We start from the raw sequence: 16,876 nt of genomic DNA on the forward strand, positions 1-16,876 counted from the left end.
AATCTGTACGGCTTTCTACTCCAGAACACTAAAGATATTTTAAAGAACGCTGGTAACCAAACAACATACAACATACAACCAAACAACATTGGATCCCATTGACGCAACACATTTCTCAAAATATTGCCTTTTGTGTTCCACAAAAGAAAGAGTCATATACAGGTTCTGAATGACATAAGATTGTATAAATGATGACAAAATGATTTTGGGGTTAAAATATTTCCCTTTATGTATATATAGGGTCAGAGCATATTTTATGGTATTTTAAATGGCGTATAATGAATCGAAGCCTGCTTAGCTACCTTTGTTTAGCTGTGTAAAGGCATATTTGATTTGTAGTTAGTTTGCTACAATAATTCTAACAACTTTAATTTAGAAGCTAGGCTGCACATCATGAGATTCTCTACTGCCCCCTAATGGCTATTAAGTTTAGTGGCTTTGGCCCATCACTATTGATAAACTTAAATAAAGCGCTTAAATAAACAAATCTCATTGAACTCTAAATGATTGATAAATGATATGGATAAATGTGTGTGCAAGAAACGCGACTTGAACGAAGTCCAAGCCGATGGCTGTAATTAAGTGCAGCGGTCTCTTTAAGAGTCGACCCATCAAGAAGGCGGTGACGTACTCCGCATAATGCGCATACGCCGTCAATCGGAGTCGACTCGGAGGTGATGTTGGCACCGTGTGTGACCATTATCTGCTGTGATCCAGTGTAAACCCAGACCCGGGCTCACTTTTATTTACCTGTGGCTCTTCCCCAATGGCATGTCATCATAATAAGGTCGGATCATCTTATCGCTCGGGCTGTTCCGTGCGGATATCTGCTCCATAACACCGCCGGTGATGTGATTTATGCGCTCCTTCGGTAAACACATCCACATCATCACGCTGTATTCTTTCTGTTTATAATGTTTTATGCTTTAGAATTAAAGCTGTGCTTGCGTTACTGCAATGATATAGTATTTGTATGTTGCATGTATACAGTATTATATTAGATTATGGACAGCAGTGTGACGTTTGCACACACTACATTTCTCATGATCTTTTTTAATTCATGTATGAATATAAATTTGTCTATAAACACTACTTTTCAAGTAATAAAATGTACGTTTATTGAAGTAAAAGCACCCAACAGGTGTCCATTTTACATGGGTATAATCTCAGGATGCACATCATAGAGTTTATGGAGAGATTAACCAGAATGTACAGAGCTGTAAACTGGACAAAAGAGTTGATATTGAAGAATTGCTACATAACTTGCATACTTCCATTTTTAACTCAAGAAATGAGTAAGTGTGTTTAAACTTCTTCATTTTATGATGTTGCATTAGAGTGCAACAACTGATATTGCAGTTTAAGTTTCCTGTTCTTCTTGTGTTGACTCTGTTGTGTTTAAATAAATGTCTACTTGTGTGCACACACACTCTCTACAGCTGATTCCTCGAGTGCCACATCATCAGAGCACAACACACCTGTGATATAACCAGCTACTGTGTGTAGACACACATCTCCAGATGAGCGGCGGAACATGAACTCAGCTGATCAACTAGGTAACGTTAAATCTCTCTCCCTCTCTCTCTGTGTGTCTGTAATGCATACTCGTAACACAAAAATGTACCATGGTATTATCAAAATTATGTTTATGTACTATGGTTGTCATACCGTTCAAATATTCAGTTGACTTTTTATGATATTCTAACATGTCTTTCCTTGTCAGCTGGTGTTACCAAGCCCGATTCTTTTTCAGCCACTTCTCTCTAAACACCAAGGCCCGGTTTCACAGACGATGCTTAAGGCTAGTCTCAGACTAAAAGGAATGTGTGACCTGTCTTAACTCAATATAACTTGCCCAGGAATATCTTAAAGTATATCAGTGCCAATGTTTTGTCTGGAGATGCACACCAGTAATGTATTCTTCTAAGGCATTTTTATAAAAGCGACAAATATCTTAATTCAACTAAGGCATAGTCCTGGTTTAAAGGGATAGTTCACCCAAAAATGACAATTCTGTCATCATTTACTTGCCCTATTGTCATTTCGAACCTGTGTGACTTTCTTTCTTCCGCAGAACACAAAAGAAGATATTTTGAAGAACAGCGGTGGCACCCATTGACTTCTATTGTAGGGACACAAAACCAATGAATGGCTGCCATTGCTGTTCGGTCAACAACATTTTTCAAAATATCTTCTTTTGTGTTCTGCGGAAAAAGTCATACAGGTTTGAAATGACAAGAGGGTGAGAAAATGATGACTTAATTTTCATTTTTGGGTGACTATCACTTTAAGCTAAGCCGTGTCTGTGAAACCGGGCCCAAAAGTCATACAGAGACCCCTTTCATGATGCAGTCAGTCAACCCCAAATGAAGAAAACCGTGTCCTCATTTTTTCTCGTTAAATAGTACGCGTATTTACATTTACATTTAGTCATTTAGCAGACGCTTTTATCCAAAGCGACCTACAAAGTAGGGGAAAACAATTGAAGCAATTTGTGCAACAAAGAACAACAATGCATAGGTGCAGTACAACTGGTCTCAGTCAGCCTATCGCAGTATACGAAGCTAAAAAAATTTTTTTGGGGGGGATTGGAAAGTAGAAAAGAAGTAGAAGACTGTACTAATGGGTTGACGGAAGAGATGTGTTTTTAGCCGATTCTTAAAGACAGCTACAGAATCCGCTGATCTTGTGGCAAGAAGGAAATCATTCCAGAGTCGTGGAACACATCCGGAGAAAGTGCGTGAGCGTGATTTTTTTTTTTCCCTTTGTGGGACAGCACCACAAGACGTTTTTCGATTGCAGAGCGCAGTAATTAGAATATTATTTCAAATTACAGAAGTAAGATGGGTTGCAAACACTGTTTACGTAAGATGCTCGGTTCCCAAGATAAAACTTCAAAGAGCTTTGGATAATCTTCACATGCTGCTTGTCCTATTAAATTTAGTGGATCATTAGTTCTTGAGATTACAACCAGATGTTTGTTATAAAACGAACACTGTCCTCATGAGGCTCAGCTTGGAGACTATTCTAGATAGTTCAGGTGTCTCTTTGTGAACTAAATCAAGCATCAGTCGATGTTTCTAATACTTGAGTTAGATGAATTAATCGGATTCAAAATAGGATTTTAAGATTGGTTAAATCTGTGATTTTTTTATTTTTTATTTGCATGATGTGGAGCAGACATGGAGGTCATGACCCCTCTGATGGAAGAGGCAGGAGATGAGGAAGATGACGTGGATGAAGACGAAGTGCAAAAGTCTCAAGGCATCACGTGAGTCTCGCTTGTGTTTGTCAGAACAGATTCCTAACATTGAAATGCAATGTCAGTCCTATTCGTGGACCAGAACCGTCTCATCCTCACTGACTAGTCCAGCACTAGATTTGCTGCTGATGAAATAATCTGGGGGGAAAACGTATTGCAGAATAAGTGATTTGTGCAGTAAGAGTGCCAGACCAGATTTGTCGAATGTGATCACAACTGAAACATCTGTCTGCATTAAAAACATCTCATTTGATCAAAACAAAGTTTCCTTCGTTATTCTGTTCTTCAGGTTTACTCAAACTCTGCTGCATCTCCTGAAGGGGAATATCGGCACTGGGCTGCTCAGCCTTCCTCTAGCAGTGAAGAATGCTGGGATAGTGGTGCGTACCAGCTTTGCTTCTTCTGTGGTGTTGTTATAGTTTACTTTTAGAAGATGGTGCTCCATTGTTTGTTTCTAAGGGAATACAAACTGACATCATGCACCGCACTGTACACAAATGGTTTAGTTTAACTTTTCAGAAGATGAAAAGTTGCACGCAGACTAGAAGGTCTGAACCAGGACATCTCCAAAATAGTCTAGAGACCCTTGGTTGGAAATGTTTGTTGGAACACCAGTTCATATTTCGATTGTCTTCAACGTCTTTGGATAAAGGCATCTGTCAAGTATGAATGTTTGTGATAGGACACAAAAGCAGCAAGCCAAATAAAACCAGATTTTGTAAGTGCGTATATTCACGGAATATTGTACTGTGTCTCTTATATTTTTAATTTTTTAATAGATTTTTAGATTTGATTCTTGAATATTATTACTGTACAGCAGCGAACAAAATGAAGAGATCATTCCAAATTTTCATTTATTCAGCATTTCTAGATGTATTGTGGTCATTCCAGTCCAGCGTCTGTTGAATTTCAACTAAATCAAACCTCAGGAGTGACAGTCATATAACAGCAATGTGAAAGACTGACGGCTTGACAAGACACATGAAAACTGCATTTTCCTAAATGAGTATAATTGTTGTATTGCGTAAAAGTGAATCTGAACTTGTTTTCTTTGCGGTATTTGAGGTGTGAAAAAAAATACAGAGCATCTTTTCTGTTATTTTCACCCGTTTCTCCAGTTTTCATTTTCTGCAAATAAATAAAAGATTTTTATTTGACATTTGGGAGAAATATTCTTGGTTGTTCACAGAATGAAACAAAAATGACCATTTAACCTAAACAAATAGTAAATTCAGGAAAAACTGTAAATAATTTTGAAGCTTTACAGCTGTATGTGGCTTTCTTAGATCAGGATCACTCCGAAACATCCTAAAACAGAAAACTAGACGACTTTTAAACAATAAACATGTCCTCAATCTACTGCATACAGGTGCAACTGTTGTTATTAGAATAGTTGTTTGTCCATCCTTCTTAACAAAAGTAGGTCAGACTAGTTTATTTAAATAAATGTTTGCTGTGTATGTTTATATACGCTGTATTGTGTGCTGAAAGGTTAATTGTTATTTGGTTTCTAAGCGTGTCAGTCAGACAGACTTTAATTGTGTTAACTCACAGCTCTGAATAAATCCTTTATTTGTAAGCAAAGTTCACCATGTGAGAGAGAGATAAGCCTCTATTGCTCTGACAGAAACAAACTTTGCTCACTGCAAACAAATGCCAACTCTTTCACATGTCGAATTATGTGCCATTCACATGTTTACAAAGATTAGAATGTTTTTCATGTGTGTTTAAAACACTGGTGATATGACATCATCTCTCTCTCTCTCTCTGTTTGTCAAGCTTGGTCCGGTTAGTCTGGTGATGATGGGTGTGGTGTGTGTTCACTGCATGCACGTCCTGGTCAACTGCAGCCATCAGCTCAGCGGGCGGTAAGATTTCACCAATAGCACGCCTCTTCAGTCGCAGCGGCCAATCAGATTTCAGTATTGTTTGCTAAATAAACACAGCCCTGATGGGAGGCATTTGAAGGTGCAGAACGTTGTGGCTTGGTAACATTTCCTACAATGGTTGGATTTGTTCTTCAATTTGCCAAGTTGTTCCACAAACTTTGTGTTACTTTCTTGAGGGCCTAAGTAAGAACATAAAAAAAGAAAGTCATGATATTTGCATTTGGCATTCACTTGGCAAAGTCTTTGACAAATTTTATTAACGGAGTTAATAATTTTATACACTTAGTGCTGGTGTCACTCGGTTTCAGGTGACATGACAGAGATTGTCGATCTCTTCGAAACAGTTCTTTAATTCTGAAGCCAGCTTCGCACACCTTCACTTCAAACACGGCAGAGCAAATATACAGACCATCACAGACAGACTTTGAGCATGTTCGCGAATGAAATGACTTCAGATGGGAGGGCCGGGAAGCTTTGAAAGCTGATTTATTTATGATTAATTGTATGACTAGTAGAACGTTTTTTGCTGCCAAATATGTTTTTTTTCTTTTAGTTTTTCAGTTTGAACACACATTTTGTATTCTGTGAGCGTGGTAGTTTCTCGTCTGGGAATCCATCTGTACGTTCACACTTTAAAATAAGCTGCGTTGCTTCTTCAAACACGATCAAAGGACTCTCCCTCAGGTCTGACTGCAAGAAAATGGGAGAATACTGAGGCGTGCGTGGAGTTGTCCACCTCTAGTTTGTTACTATACTGTCACACACATCCTCATCTCCATCTAAATGATGTTATACAATAGACCATCACTGCTTTCATTTAAAGCTCATTAACATTTCTTGCTGAATTCCATCTCACATTGTACATCACAGACATATATTTTAATAATTTATGCATTTGGCAGACGCTTTTATCCAAAATGTATGAAAAAATATGTGGGATCCAACCCATGACCTTGGCGTTGCTAGCCTCATGCTCTAACCACTGAGCCACAGTGTATATTCTTACTATTTTCTTTCTTATATAATATACACACATATATTTTTTTATCATGTAAATGTATTGAATAATTTTATCATGACAGTTAAGCACATTTCCTAAGTCAATTGATTTTAAAGTTAAGTGGTTTTATTATATTCACAATGTTTTTTAACCAACCCAAACCTCACCCCTACCCAAACAAGAAAACTTTATTTATTTTACGTCGTTTATTTATAAATCATATTACATTTTGGGATGTTCTTACACTGAAGATGTGTCTTTTTGTGTAGACTTTTATCTTGTTTATATTGTGTTTTCCCCCAGGAATGACATAAAACAGCTATTTTGTTTCTTCTAGACTCCTTTGCTCATCAAGAATATTTGTTTGTTTCTTTCTCTCACAGGTTAAAACGTCCCCCCCTCGGTTATAGTGACACAGTCGCTGTTTCCATGGAGATGAGTTCATTCCAGTGCCTGAGGAAAGGTGCTCATTTTGGGAGGTGAGCTATCCCATCGTACAGTTTATGGACCCACCCGTGTCTGCGCGCGTTGTGTGTGCGCGCGCGTGTGTGTGTGCATGCGTGCATATGTGGCAGGCACAATATTCATTAGTGTGCACATACACGGGATGATGCCTGTAGTGGTGTGTGTTTGCCCCACACACACGCAGATCTCATGACCTGAATCCTTAAAAAGTCTCACCAGGAATTGTTTGCTTCATTTTCACCTGTGTTTGAGTAATAATCGGCATACTGAATGATAAATGACTGTAATAATACATTTCAGATTCCGGCTTATTGTGTTGAAGTTACTATGTTGATGCATTTGTATATTTTACAAGTCTCCAGTGTGATTGGAGCAGTTACTGTCAGCTCATTCTGTGCAACAAATCTATTTTCTTTCTTATAAAACGGTTCATTGCAGTTTAGGGATTTTGCATTCTTTCCCTGTGTCTACCTAAGTGTATCTACCTTACTTTTGGTTGTACCCTACATTAAAAGGCTAGTTCATTGAATTCTTTCATCATTAACTCACGCTCGTGTCGTTCCAAACCTGTATTACTTTCTTTCTTCTGCAGAACACAAAAGACATTTTGAAAAATGTTGTTTTGGACCCCGTTGACGTCCATTGTATGGAGACAAAACCACTGAGACATTTCTCAGAAAGAGTCATATGCAGGTTTTAAATGACATGAGGGTGAACAAATAATGACAGAATTTTTATTTTGGGGTGAACTATCCCTTTAACATTTACTCCGTTTTTACTTAAATTTTCATATATTGATCTTTTATTTTCTAGGCAGTTAGTGAATTTCTTCTTGGTTTTGACCCAGCTGGGTTTCTGTAGCGTGTACTTCGTATTCCTGGCAGAAAACATCAAGCAGGTAAAGTACAGCACCAGTTAGCACAGCAGCCAATCGAGTCCTGCTCCAAACACGACAGCCAATAAGTTGCCTGCATGTTTTTTTAGGTGATGGAAGGTGCTAGTTTGAACACATCCATGGAGCCTGTGGTGTTATTCTCTAATACCTCTGAGGAAGGCGTCGTCTCCCCGGATCCACCTTCTGTCGCCATGACGACGGGGCTGGACCTACGGCTATATATGGTCTTCCTCCTTCCATTCATCATCGTCCTGACCTTCATCAGAGACCTGCGAAACATGGCTGCTCTCTCCGCTATAGCTAACCTCTGCATGGCCGTCAGCCTCATCCTGATCTTCACATACATCCTCAACGTAAGCGTGTTTATCAGACTGAACATCAGACTAGTGTCTTTTGAGTTTGTCGGACATACAAACATCTAGATGTTTACATTTACATTTATACATTTAAATTATATTTTAATATATTTACATTATAATTTCAGGTCTTTCATCTTTTCTCTCTGTAGGATTTGAGTGATCCCAGACAACTTCCGTTTGCCTCCACATGGCGCAAATATCCTTTCTTCTTTGGAACGGCCATCTTTGCTTTTGAGGGAATTGGAGTGGTGAGATTTTGATCCATTTTACTTTATTTTATATTGCTATAAGCATGGTGAAATTATTTCATATAATGTTTTTCTATTCGTATTGTTTTTATTTGTGTTATTTTTAGTTATAATACCCTGAGTTTGCCATGAAAATAACCTTTGATGCTGATATGGCATTAAAGACAAAATAATAATACAGATAAAGAAAATACAGATCACAGGAAACTCCAAATGCAGATGATTTTAAAACTGCTTAAAAAGCTACGGATGCAAAACACGAGTGTTAAGAAGAATAGTCATTTTGAGTATCAATATAGTTAGAATTAAAAGATTTCACTGAGCTTGCTGCAATGCATTATGGGATCGCCCCTGCAGTTCTCTGCAAAAACGTTACATGCAGCGCCACCTTAGATTCTGACTAAATCAAAATAATTATACTGTACCTTTTGGAACATCCATTAGGAGTGTGATTACAGTATGTTGCCTTAAAATACCGCCTACATAGGCAGCACACTAGGTTTTAGACCAGAGCCTCATTCTATGTCAATGAATCTTTCTTTTTGTTGCGGTTTGTGTGTGTAGGTCCTTCCTTTGGAAAATCAAATGCGAGAGCCGAAACGCTTCCCCCAAGCTCTTAATATTGGCATGGGTGTCATCATAGTTTTGTACGTGACCCTGGCGACGATGGGATGCCTTCGGTTTGGAGACGACATCAAAGGAAGCATCACTCTTAACCTTCCGCATGACTGGTAACCGCACCATATAACTTTGTCCTGGGTCAGCGCACATCACGTTGCCTGCTTGTCTCACAATAACCTGTCCTATCTACTGCCTCTAAAAATAAAATGTGGCAAAAGCCCAAAATAAACTGCATAGTCCCATCCATCAAATCTGAGTGTGTTACGTCAGCTCAATTATTTATTACCGCGTCCTGCCATCGCGGAGTTAAATGTTGGGATATTAATCCTGCGGCGAAGTGCGCGATGCATCTTCTCTCACCTGCGTTGACTGTCAGGAGCATCTCTGTGATTGATCACAGCTCTGAACAACATGAAATTACATTACTTAGAAATGAAAACCAGCTGTTTAGAAGTTCATCCTCAGCTGAACAAACATTTATTTGTTTAGTTTTATTACTAACCAAGTTTCTTCCTAAATCTCTCTGGCATCCAGTGAGCCAAGAACAGTCTGCCCCAAAGAAACTGAAGCCAATTTTTAATTCGGCATCTGTGTAGTTGACATGAAATGTAAAGCAGTGTTACATGACATGACTACAAATGAAAAACAACTGCGCTTCAGGTTACCCGATATGATTTCAGGTTCCCTCTTCAGTGCCCTGCCTAATAAAGCTATAAAGGCCAAATAACTTTAACAAAAACTTTATTTAAAGAATAGAAGGCAGCCCTTACACATAGCTCTGAGTGAAACTTCCCTTTGAAATCGTGGATTTCATCATGTGCACATTCTGTGTTGTTACTGTTGTCTGTTCATATATGCATGTGTGTGTGTGTTGCAGGTCCAATCAACTCGTGAAGGTCTTGTACTCGTTCGGTGTGTTTGTGAGTTTCGCCGTGCAGTTTTTCGTGCCGGCTGAGATTCTGGCTCCGCTCGTGTGCGAGCGGGTCAGGAAAACCTGGAGACGGGCGGCTGATCTCAGTCTTCGAGCCCTGCTCGTCTGCCTCACCTGTGAGTCCACAAAACACACACTTCATTTCTTCCTCGGTCTATCTTCTCCTCCTAATCCTCTAGCTAGTATTCATCGGTGATGAGAAGAGAGATGGGCGAGTTTTTTCCCTCGTGATGGATGGATCCCGTGAAGGATCGGACACCTGAAGGCTTTTGGATTATTTTGATGTATGTTTTTATCTTTAGATAAATTGAATCGGGTAGTGAACCGTAAACCACCCAGAGACCTAAAATATGAAAATAAATATTTGTTTAACACCGTCGCTCATGCAGGTATGAGCGATAGAGAGAGAATGAGAAAGCAGGTTGCTGGAATCATCTGTGTGTGCCCGCAGCACAGAGTAAATGAGAACATTGAGTGATAGTGTGTAGTTTTCGGTTTGAAATGGGGAAAAAATGTTGCGAGACTATGAAACGCTTACTAATGCAGTGAAGAAGACATTAAGCATCTATCTGTTGCTGCGGTAGCTATTGTTCCAGTTATCTGTTCTAGTCATCTATCATTCTAGCTCTATTGTTCTTGCTGTATATGGATCTAGCTATTTATATCATTCTGGTTCTTGTTTAAACAATATATCACCGTCACAGCCTATCGCTATCATCTATCAACGTTATCTCCTGAAAATTTGAGGAAGACAAATTCTTGGACAAAAAGTGTATCAGGGAATGTAGGTTTTATTCTAGTTCACAGGAAAAAAGTAAACGTTGACTACAGTTGATAAGTTATTTTTTCGATCTTGTTTTTAGAAGCAGTCATTCTCCTCGCTCCTCGACCTTGCGTCATGTTGTTGTTTTTTTGCCAAACCTTCTTAAATTCTTCTCAAAGCCGAGCCTCAGTTTACACAACACAGATAATTTTTTACAATAATATATTTAAGATTTTTAATTTCAATTAAGATTTTATTTGTTTCACTCACTAGTAATCTAAAGAGACTGCGCAAACAAAACTTTTTTTTAAAGAAAATGTTTACAATGTAAGAAGGGTATATGTGACCCTGGACCATAAAACCAGTCTTAAGTAGCACGAGAACATTTGTAGTAGGGCTGCACGATAATTTATCGAGATATCACTTAAATGTGAAGCACGTCTCTGGGATCAGTGATAAATGCTGCTCGATCTAAAAGCAGTGCGAGTTTGAGTCACTTATAACGTGCATTTGAAAAAGCAACACCTGTCAAACATGATCATTATAAATATACTTTATTATCATAAAAATACCCGATGAGGCTTGAGTAACCGTGATAAAAAAGATGTCCATAGACATTTCCTAGAATCTAGTACGTGTTATGGTCTTCTTCTGCAGTGCGTATTTGGAGTTTCCGCACGAGAGCGCCCTCTGGCTTTCGGATGCAGCAGCATTTTCCCGTACTTCACTCAAAAGCTGTGCATAAATCACGTGATATTTATCGTCAATTTATCGCGACAGCCCTAATTTGTAGTAATAGCCATCAATACATTGTATGGGTCAAAATGATCTATTTTTCTTTAATGCCAAAAATCATTAGGATATTAAGTAAAATCATGTTCCGTGAAGATATTTTGTAAGGTTCCTACCGTAGACATACAAACTTTATTTTGTGAGTGGATGCAGCAAAATCACGAACATTGATCTATTCTTACATTACAGCTGTAAGCCAATAGAGAGCATTAAAACAAACCTCTTTCTTCTTAGCAGCGGATTGTTACAGCGCCTCCTATTAACAACTTTAAATGCGATTTTCTCAATATTCTCTGATTCCAGAGTTTTAAATGGTTGTATCTCAGCCAAATATTATCATATATCAATAGAAAGCTTTTTTATCCAGCTTTCAGGTGATGTAAAAATCTCAGTTTTGAAAAATTGACCCTTATGACTCATTCTGGTATGGTTATGTTGTCCAGGGTCTATATGTATATGTATATATATATATATGTGTGTGTGTATGTGTATGTATATGTCTATATATATATATGTATATATTAGTTAAACCGAGAATTGAAAATCTAAAATTGAAACTAAAGACGTTTGAAATTAAGTTTAGTTTCAATTTTAGACTTGTTTTTATTTAACTTTTAAAACCTTAAAAAAGTAGAAACTTGAGATTTAAAATTGTTTGATTTTTAAAGACTGAGGTTTCAAATTGAAGATACAAATTAAGTAAAAGTAAAATCTAATAAAACTAAGGATTGAAAATAAAGACTGAAGATGTTCAAGGTACGCTCATCTTCTATATTGAAATAAAAGATGACAATTTTTCCATCTGATAGTTTTATACAACGCAGAACAGTTTGGAGAAAGTTCTAGAAAAGTCCGGATGAACGAAGGGCAAACGAACTCTGAAGGTTGCATCTCTTTGTCCCGTGTGGCTAAAACGATAACGTTCTCATTCTGTCACTCATCTGCACGCTCTTTATCTCTCTTTGCTTCTTTCTTCCTCCCTCATTTCCTGGGCCAAGGCCGTCACCCTACTACATGCTGTGATATATTAGCAAGAGTGTTGTGTGTGCAGAGTGGTAGTCTTGTGTTATTCACGTGTCTGGTGTGTTTTTGCAGCTCTGTATGTCTTCATTGTGTGTGAGGGAGGTTGGGCAGGGTTGAGGGACTCATTCTGTGTCTGGTCATTTATCTCAGTCTACCTGAGGCTCTGTGAGTTATTACCTACCCGCCGTGTAGAGACAGGTCCGTCGCGGAGCTCTCTATTGAGGCCTGTCGCGGAGCTCCGTGATGGGGCTTATCAGGCGACTCCACGCTAAGGCTCATGTCTAAGATTTATTATGAGAAACTTCTGTTGAACACAGAAGAAGGTATTTTGAGAAATGTCTCAGTGGTTTTGTGTCCATATAATGGAAGTCTATGGGGGTCATTCTGGGGGTACCAGCGTTCTTCAAAATAAAGCAACATGCTGTCCAATTTTTTTATTTCTCAAAATTGAATTCTCATGAGAGTTGTTTTTGAACGTTCCGGTTCACAACGTTTAATTTGAATTGTCAAACCTTTTATCCAGAGGGTGGCAGCAGCACACAGCGTGAAGAAACCGAAGCGTTCATGCATGATTGCGAGCCGTTGTGTGTTTTATCCTGGTTTCACTCTGCAAGAGAGAGAACGAGAGCGAGACAGAGAGATGATGTTAGAAGGAGAGAGAGAGCATGTGTGTGACACTTCACACTTGAGTCTTATGAATTAAACATATGTGTACTGCCTCAGCGTGTGTGTGCGCTTCATATAAAACGCTGTGGGTAGCGTTTGGACTGGAGTCTTTCCACTGAAAGCTGTTTGGATAAAAATTGTTTACACTTTGTTTTCAAGCTGAAAACAAGCATTTTGTCATCCACGTCAGCAAAAAAAGATGTATATTGATTTTTGATTTAGTCCTTCAACCGGTTATCTGCCTACACGTATCCGTTAAAACGGCAGGCAATACACACACGCATACACTGCAGTTTAAAACTATACCATTTTTATTGATGAAACATCAGGCTGGGTATTTTGTCATTTAAACCCAACCCTTGACTTGTGTGACTTCTGTATTTTTTGTATTACAAACATAAATGATACCTTGAGTATTGCAGTTAATTGAGTAGGGATGTGCTGTAACTTCTTTAAGTGATCAGATTTACGATTTCAGATAAAACTAACTTGCAATTCTGGAAGAAACTGAGTCGTATCTAGAAACAAGAATATTGTGGAGATTTGGGGGTGGAGCTTGGTTTGACTTTGGCCAACCCTGGCAGCCACATGACGGTGCCTAGAAACCACTAATAAATGGCTTAGCAACCAACCAGTACGCCCTAGCAAATACTTGGCAACCAGCTGCATAGCAATGCCCTGACAACCATGCGCGACACCTTAAAAACGGGATGGGTGTGCCCTGGCAACCACCCAGAACACCTTAGCAACTGTGTAGAAATGTCCTGGGAACCACCTAAACAACAGTGCAACTGACTACCATGCATATCACCGTAGTAACTGGATACATGTGCCCTGGCAACCACCCAGAATACTTTAGCAACTGCATAGCAATGCCCTAGCAACAGCACACAACTTGGCATCTTCATAGAAATGCCCTGACAACCATAAACAACACCTTAGCAACTGCATTTAAAATGCCCTGGCAACCACACACAACTCATTAGCAACTGGGTAGAAATGATTTTGACAACCACCCAGATCACCTAAGCAACTTGCATTATTTTATTTCTCTCTCACTCTTTCAGGTGTAACAGCCATCATGATACCGCGCTTAGACTTGGTGATCTCATTGGTCGGTGCGGTGAGCAGCTCAGCGCTGGCGCTCGTCTTCCCTCCTCTGGTGGAGCTCATCGCGCATCCCAGCCAACCTCCCCCTCCTCTCCTCCTCCTCAAAGATCTCTCCATCGCTGCCCTGGGCTTTGTAGGCTTCCTGACAGGAACCTACGTGACTGTGGAGGAGATCATTTATCCTGACGACCAAGGACAGAGCCATCTCCATGACGATGGCAACTGGACCCCACCCACTACCTCACCTCCCTAATGACCACACCCATAAAAACAGGACCAATCCAATATGACTTGGGCTCAGTTTAATAGGAACACCAGGTATAGGACCAATGCCTTTCATAGGACCAATAGCTTGTCTGATAGGGGTTGAGCCTTTTTTTATGGCTGAATTTGTTTTTCATTTGTCAGACGGTCACACATTTCTGTGTGTTGAAGTGCGTAAATGTGTGTATGTGTGCAAGTATGTGTGTGTGTATGTTAGTGAATGATGGCATGTGTGGTAAATAATTTCTCCACGCAGGCTTATGGACTTTTCATGACTCCACCATATTTGTAGACGGAATGGCTTTCACTCATTCTGGTCTCTTGGACTGTATGGCGTGACAGCCTGTCAGCATTATGGGAGAAATATTGCACAGTATTATATGGACCCTGTACTTGTTTGCTGACTTCAGAGTTTATTAATAAATTAATCTTTACTCTAGGCGCTTGTGGAATTTGTGATCTTTTTTTGCAGTGTTCACTATGAATAATGGTAAACATATTTTTTAATAATGAAAAACATTGAAAACAAGTTCAACAGTTTAAGATTAAGTAATGCAGCAAACCGATTTTAAACATATTTTTTATTATTTTTTGAAGACGTTAATTAACATTAATTTGGACTTGTCTCTCAGTTTTAAAATAGAAATAGTTTACAATTGATCTCTACAGTAATTGGCAAAGCCGTAGCTTGAATTTGTTGTGCAAATGCATGTACTGTATATAAATTCTTACATAGAAAAATTTGAACAGTGAAGTTGTCTACAGTCAATTGCACTTTTATTGAACTGACTGCTGTTGCCAACATAATTTTGTGCATTTTTCAGTCCTTTGACAAACCATCAAACTTGCATGGACTAACCCGGTTTTTTTTGGTCATGCCAGGATTTCAAAATCTGGATAAGGTTAGTGATTTTTTTTCTCGCATTATTTAGTGCCTTGCCTACTTCCATTGTTTGCTCTTTATTACGGTTTATGTAGTACAAATGGAAAGATTTATATATTACTTAGGGACTGGTCAAAAAAAATAATTTATCATAAATGACATGCCACAGGATGGGTTTTACTGAACCCGTAACATTTCTTTTTAACACTGGATCTGAACCTATTTGAATATCGATCATCTTATTTTGACTCTATCATTAATATCCCCTGTAGATGGACATCAGAATTTGTTTGTGCAAAGCAGGGAAATTTAAGCAGAAAGGAGATGATGAGTTTGATGGAGGTAAGACTTGATAAACAAACCACTGTACATCCCCAGCCATTAGAGGAAAACGTCTCAGGAAAACCTTTGTCGTGTCTGTAAAATTGCATTGTTGCTTAGAAAAACATTTGTGTTCTGTACTTTCAGAAATTAAATTCATATTTAATTTACTAGCTCTAGTTTAGGACATCACATAAAAAGTTGGCAGTAAATATGGCCTAGATAACTACAGGTATGTGCTATGTACAGTTGGTTAAAAAAATGAACCAACTTTGTTTGGACTTGGCTGTTAAACCAGAAAATAGTGTTTTTAAGATTAAATATGCTCTTTATATTAGTTGGAGCCATAAAACGACTGGTTTCTTGAAATATCGTAATTGTAAATTATTGAAAAGATGCAGTTATTCATTGTTATCAATGTGTAATGAATGCAGATGTGCAAGAAAAAAAAATTCTCTCTGCTTACATTATTTCCATACGTTTCATGCAAACATGTTAATAAAGTTTATGTGAAGTAGTGTTGTCACGATACTGGAATTTCTAACTTCGATTCAATACCAAAAAAAATATCGATATTCGATACCATTTTCGATACCACGGGGAATAAACTGCCATAGCAATAAGGCCCTAATAAGCAATAGCAATATAGGCCTTTTTAATTTTTATTTGAAGTTAAATTGAACAAGACTAGACAATGAGGTATATATTTTTACATTATTTATTAATTGTTAATCTAATGTTAATTTTACGAATACATTTACTATTTAAAATCAAAGTTGCATTTGTCAGTATTAATGGACCAGACCCTGTTGAAAAAAACAGCCTATGCTGGTTTGGTATGTTTTGATGCTGGTTTGTGCTGGTTTAAACTGTTCATGTGCTGGTTTAAGATGGTCATATGCTGATTTAAGATGGTTCTTAGCTGGTTTAAGATCAAACCAGCATCGATCAAAACATACCTTACCCAGCATATACTGGATTTTTCAACAGGGGAGTTTACATGAAGAGTTGTATTTTTTAACTAACATTTAAAAGAGATTAATAAATACTTGAACAAATGTATTGCTCATTCATTGCTCGTTAATGTTAGTTAATAGCCTACATTTTTATTTGGCTAAATTGTCTTTTATTCGCATAGGCCCATACTTTAATCATTGATCAGCGCACATATAGACAGAAACGCAAACTTAAACGCAAGAAGTGTTGCAGAGACTCCGCACTGGACATCTTTCTAACATTAACAACTTTTAACCGGAGCGAATGAGACGAGTGGATGAAATCATTGAACAGCGCACACACATAGAGCGCTATGGTAAACACTGGAGTGCAAACGTGTATCACACGCGAGAACTGTTGCAGAGACTTTACTCGCACCAGCATTATT

General features: G+C 38.4%; 1 protein-coding gene across 1 annotated transcript; it reads left to right on the forward strand.

The window, feature by feature from the left end:
* The first annotated feature begins 654 nt into the window (after window positions 1–654).
* Window positions 655–14,739, forward strand: slc36a4 (solute carrier family 36 member 4). The gene is made up of 12 exons (XM_057351353.1): window positions 655–871; window positions 1,440–1,556; window positions 3,181–3,271; window positions 3,552–3,642; window positions 5,042–5,130; window positions 6,535–6,630; window positions 7,430–7,514; window positions 7,601–7,864; window positions 8,020–8,118; window positions 8,683–8,849; window positions 9,617–9,786; window positions 13,982–14,739. The coding sequence occupies exons 2-12, from the start codon at window positions 1,535–1,537 to the stop codon at window positions 14,275–14,277; spliced, it is 1,470 nt and encodes a 489-aa protein (XP_057207336.1). The 5' UTR covers window positions 655–871; window positions 1,440–1,534; the 3' UTR covers window positions 14,278–14,739.
* Window positions 14,740–16,876: the final 2,137 nt, after the last annotated feature.

The sequence above is a fragment of the Triplophysa rosa genome, linkage group LG14, assembly GCF_024868665.1.
Source record: "Triplophysa rosa linkage group LG14, Trosa_1v2, whole genome shotgun sequence".
Classification (NCBI taxonomy): Eukaryota; Metazoa; Chordata; class Actinopteri; order Cypriniformes; family Nemacheilidae; genus Triplophysa; species Triplophysa rosa.

Bases quoted from the DNA above. Each gene is read 5' to 3' on its own strand.
- slc36a4 (XM_057351353.1), top strand. From the start codon at position 1,535: ATGAACTCAGCTGATCAACTAG. The intron at 1,557-3,180 runs GTAACGTTAAAT...GATGTGGAGCAG, and splicing joins GAACTCAGCTGATCAACTAG to ACATGGAGGTCATGACCCCT. The intron at 3,272-3,551 runs GTGAGTCTCGCT...TCTGTTCTTCAG, and splicing joins CAAAAGTCTCAAGGCATCAC to GTTTACTCAAACTCTGCTGC.